At 31.2% G+C, this 4300-nt stretch overlaps 1 protein-coding gene across 1 annotated transcript; it reads left to right on the top strand.

Moving 5' to 3' along the window:
• Positions 1-983: 983 nt before the first annotated feature.
• brk1 (BRICK1 subunit of SCAR/WAVE actin nucleating complex) lies at positions 984-4076 on the top strand. Its single transcript, XM_056468159.1, is given in 3 exon segments — positions 984-1160; positions 3139-3195; positions 3198-4076. Coding segments are annotated over 3 exon segments (267 nt in total). The 5' UTR covers positions 984-1042; the 3' UTR covers positions 3290-4076.
• The last annotated feature ends 224 nt before the right edge of the window (positions 4077-4300 follow it).

Here is a 4300-nt window from a genome sequence, read left to right as displayed (position 1 = left end):
AAATAAAGCACATGTTTTAGAAGTTTTATTTACTTTTTTGGTATGAGATTCTGAAATGGTTTTCAAGTACAGATTCAATTCTTGTTTAAAAAATACAACATTTGGTTTACATATTTACACTTGTGTATAAAAAAGTTTCCAATAAATAATATTAGATTAATAATATGAACCTAATATTATATTAACCTAATATTAACAGACCCACTCTCTCAGTTCAAAACTAGATTATAAAAAATATCTTTTTACCAAAGCATGCACTTAATGCATCACATAGCGGTATGATGCATGAATGTGCTCCATGAAGGTTTTTGCATCTCATTTATATACCCTATGAACAGCAGCTACGCTAATTATTCTCTTTATTCTCTATTTCCACCTGGGGATACTCATCTCAAGGCCCCCAGAGATTATACGGTGCCACTGATGTGGTCCAAGACCTGTGAAGAGATGATCTAAAGGTTTCTACAATCCCGGACCCGGCTGTATCCTGAGCAGCTGCTGTGGTGGTCATGGAGGAGTAGAGAGCATGTGTCTGATTCCTGTGAGACTCCAGGGACAGCCGAGTTAATACAAAAACTTGAATTAAGGAATTGTTTTCTTTAATGTAAAACCCCAAATCAATGTCTATAGCTTAAAGAAAAATCCCCACAAACCTATTGGACAAGTATTCACATCAGACCAGAAAGAACAAATTCCCAAATTAAGTGAGCAACAGACTCAAGAGAAGTCTCCCAGAAAGAGCATACAACCTATAAATGTGAGAATATTTGAAAAACATCTATAAACAAGTGATGCAATCCTCTATTTCATAAATATTGATGGTAGCTATATTTTCAATTGATGTAAAATTTTTTATCTTAAATATCTTAAACACATTTTTAACGTGACGGGAAAAACCGCTTTAACAAATAGTAACACAGTGACAATCACACTGGTCTTCTTCAGTGGTGTTGCCCAGATTTGGTGTTTGTCCATCAGGGGTCGCTGCTTTTTATTCTCTCTCACAGCAGCGGCGGCTAATGCTAATGCTAACTAGCTCACGATGGCCGGACAGGAGGATCCAGTGCAAAGGGAGATTCACCAAGACTGGGCGAACCGAGAATATATCGAAGTGATCACCAGCAGCATTAAGAAAATAGCCGATTTCCTCAATTCCTTCGGTAAGACGGAGAATCACATCGTTGATGTTTTACTCGAGTCGTTACGCCATTTCAGCACTCTAGCATGCTAATCTAGAGCAGTGGGTCAATCTATTGCGTGTTGTGTCGAAAATATAATTAATAATGCAGTTGTTTTGCACTTCAATACAGTTTAGGGTCAGGTAATACTGTAGTAAATGTGTATATGTATGGAAGACGTGGTTTATGAGACATACAGGCAGTGTAATGAGCAGGAAAAACATGTAGGCGTTGGGTTTGACGTTAAGACTTGTCAACCCTGTTTCAGATGTTTTTGTCTGAATATAAAAATGATGATTTAAACTTACCGAAATACTCAATTATATGTTATCAAGTGCCAATATATCGATCAAAAAAAAGTATTTGCAGGTGGTAATTTCTCAAAAAAGTCGAACTAACGCGGACATTAGTTTGTTTGGGTAAATCAGTCCTAGTTTTAGTGCTAGTAAGGTTACTGTTTATCAGTTTATTTTTATCATACTGTATTTTCACTTATATAATTATAAAGGATATATATATATATATATATATATATATATATATATATATATATATATATATATATATATATTATATATAATGTGTGTGTATAAACAAAAAATGTATATATTTAGTACATAACACATAGTATTAACATAATGTAACACAGGTTTAGTAATTATAGTATTGTTATTAACCCTTTTACTACCCCACCAAGAAAAAAATGTTGAATTTCATTTCTTAACTCCTAATGTCCCTAGTTAACACACTAGTTTATGTATATTTGTTTAACACATCCCATCATTTCTAAAATATCAACCTCTAATCATAAACCAACATATCAACCATTTGGTAAAGTACCGGAATGAATAAATATAATATGAAAAATCTGAAAATATGAAGTGTAAGACTATTTAAAAAATATTCAAAATAAAACATTTTTGAATAGTAAATCACCTTATTTTTAAGTCTGCCACAAAATATTTCAGATTCTCATTTAACATGTTTTCTTGTTTTTTTAAATAAAAACTCTAAAAAAAAAAATTACAGTAAAACCAAAATCAAGTGTAGTAGTGCAACAGGATTATGTTTGTTAGATTCTTTTGTAAACCAATAATGTTGTGTGTGTAAGCCATTATGTAAAAGAGTCATTCTGTGAATTACTTTAACAGTCATTATTTATAACAGTAAAAACATGGTCAACCATTTGGTAGAGCGGCAGTCAAAGGGTTAATGAAACATTGTTCCAGTTTATTATTGTAAAGATGTTATAACAATTTTATGTATATGTATACATGTACATTTGTATATATACGTTTGTGTATATGTATGTATGTAGGAATGGGCTGGTATAAGATTGTGACGGTATGATAACCTTGGATAAATATATAATTGTTTGACGGTATGTGTAGTACTGCTCTAAAAATGTTCTTTTTAAATGTCTGGGTAAAAAACAAAAAAAAACCATTGAACACACTGTATTTATTTTAAGAAACATTTAAAATAGTTTGGAGCAGTAAACATGTCAGGCTAAATAATTCAAATGAATCATTGACTTCTACAGTCTTCATTAGTTTAAAAACACAGATTTCTTTACAATTTAAAAACTGCATCTTTGGATATCTTATCTGCTGGAGATACTGTTGTCCTAAAAAATAAACAAAAAAAGGAAAAAAATCTTATATATATATACCGTAGGAATGGTATCGCAGAATATTTTGGTGTTTTAAAACCTTGACCTTTCCAAATCGTGGTAAATCTTGATAAAGGTTATTGTCCCATGCCTAATGTGTGTAGTATGTGTATAAATGCGTCATATCAAATTTGAAATAGGATCGTTGTAACAAATAAAAAGCAATAATAATTGATTTTTTGACAGTTTTGCGTTTTAATATTTACAGAGATATTTTGTGTAAGAAATGTTTTCATCACATATGTCGTTTTTAAAATGAAATCTGTTTGTTTTTTTTGTTTTCTTCAGATATGTCCTGGCAGGTCTCGTTTAGGGCCACTTTGAATGAGAAGCTCACTGCTTTGGAGAGAGGATTGAGTACATCGAAGCCAGAGTATGTTATCATGAATTTCAAAAATATATTTTCGTCTTAAAATTATTTCCATTTTTTTTTTATTAACCATCACTTTACTTACTGTTTTAAGGTCACAAAAGGGAAACCTTGACTTAGACAGCCCCGGAAATCGACGCTGATGTCAAGATATGGCTACAAACACGCACCTCCTGTCTTCATCATTTACTTTAATTAGTCAATTTAATTTCCATTAGTTGGCTGTTTTCAGATTAGTTCATTTTTGTATGGGACCATTGTGATGATAAATATGCTGTAAACAGATATTTGCTTTCCTCATTTCATGCCTAATTGTGGCTGAAGTTATACTGTATCTGGTCCTTAAGTTTTATTGACTTTTTTTTGATCTGTCAGGCAACCTGTTACTGTCTCTGTGGTGCTTGCCTTTGCGAACATCCCTATGTTGTATGTTGTTTGGGTTTGACCTGCTATTAAACAACTGTTGAACTTACTTTGACATACCATGCAATATATATCGACAGTCTTGCAATTGCAGACTGGAATTAACCATGAATAAACATTATGCCTTGCTTTTGTTTTAATTATTGATAGCTAATAATTTGTTTGATTTCCCCTTTCCATTGCATTTTACCAGAGTCTAAACTTATTGTTTAATTACAAAGGTGTGTGTTTAAAATACACTGCTTCCTGCTGTACATTTATCATGCAACAAACATCTGCACATGAGAAATGGCAGTCAGGTGGATGGAAAGCACTAAAGTGCCAATCAGACTGTTTTAAAGTGTTTAGTGCTTCTCTTCAATTACACAATTTTATGTCGTAGTGTCTGTTATAATGTTTTTGTTGTTGAACATTAAATAAAAAATGGCAAAGATTCTGATTGTTTTAATATTTATATATTTATTTGTATTTATTGGTGTTGTTTTCAACATTGTAACAAATGCAAAAAAAGTGTACATGATAAATATATTTTATATTTATATACATTTTATATTATGAATTCTGAGTATATAGTTTTGTATAAATTTGTGTTTATATATATATATATATATATATATATATATATATATATATATATATATATATATGCGCGGTTAA

This window comes from Danio aesculapii, chromosome 11, assembly GCF_903798145.1.
Source record: "Danio aesculapii chromosome 11, fDanAes4.1, whole genome shotgun sequence".
In the NCBI taxonomy this organism is placed as follows: Eukaryota; Metazoa; Chordata; class Actinopteri; order Cypriniformes; family Danionidae; genus Danio; species Danio aesculapii.
The sequence above is the reverse complement of the archived record's forward strand: the minus strand, read 5'-3'. Positions and strand labels throughout refer to the sequence as shown.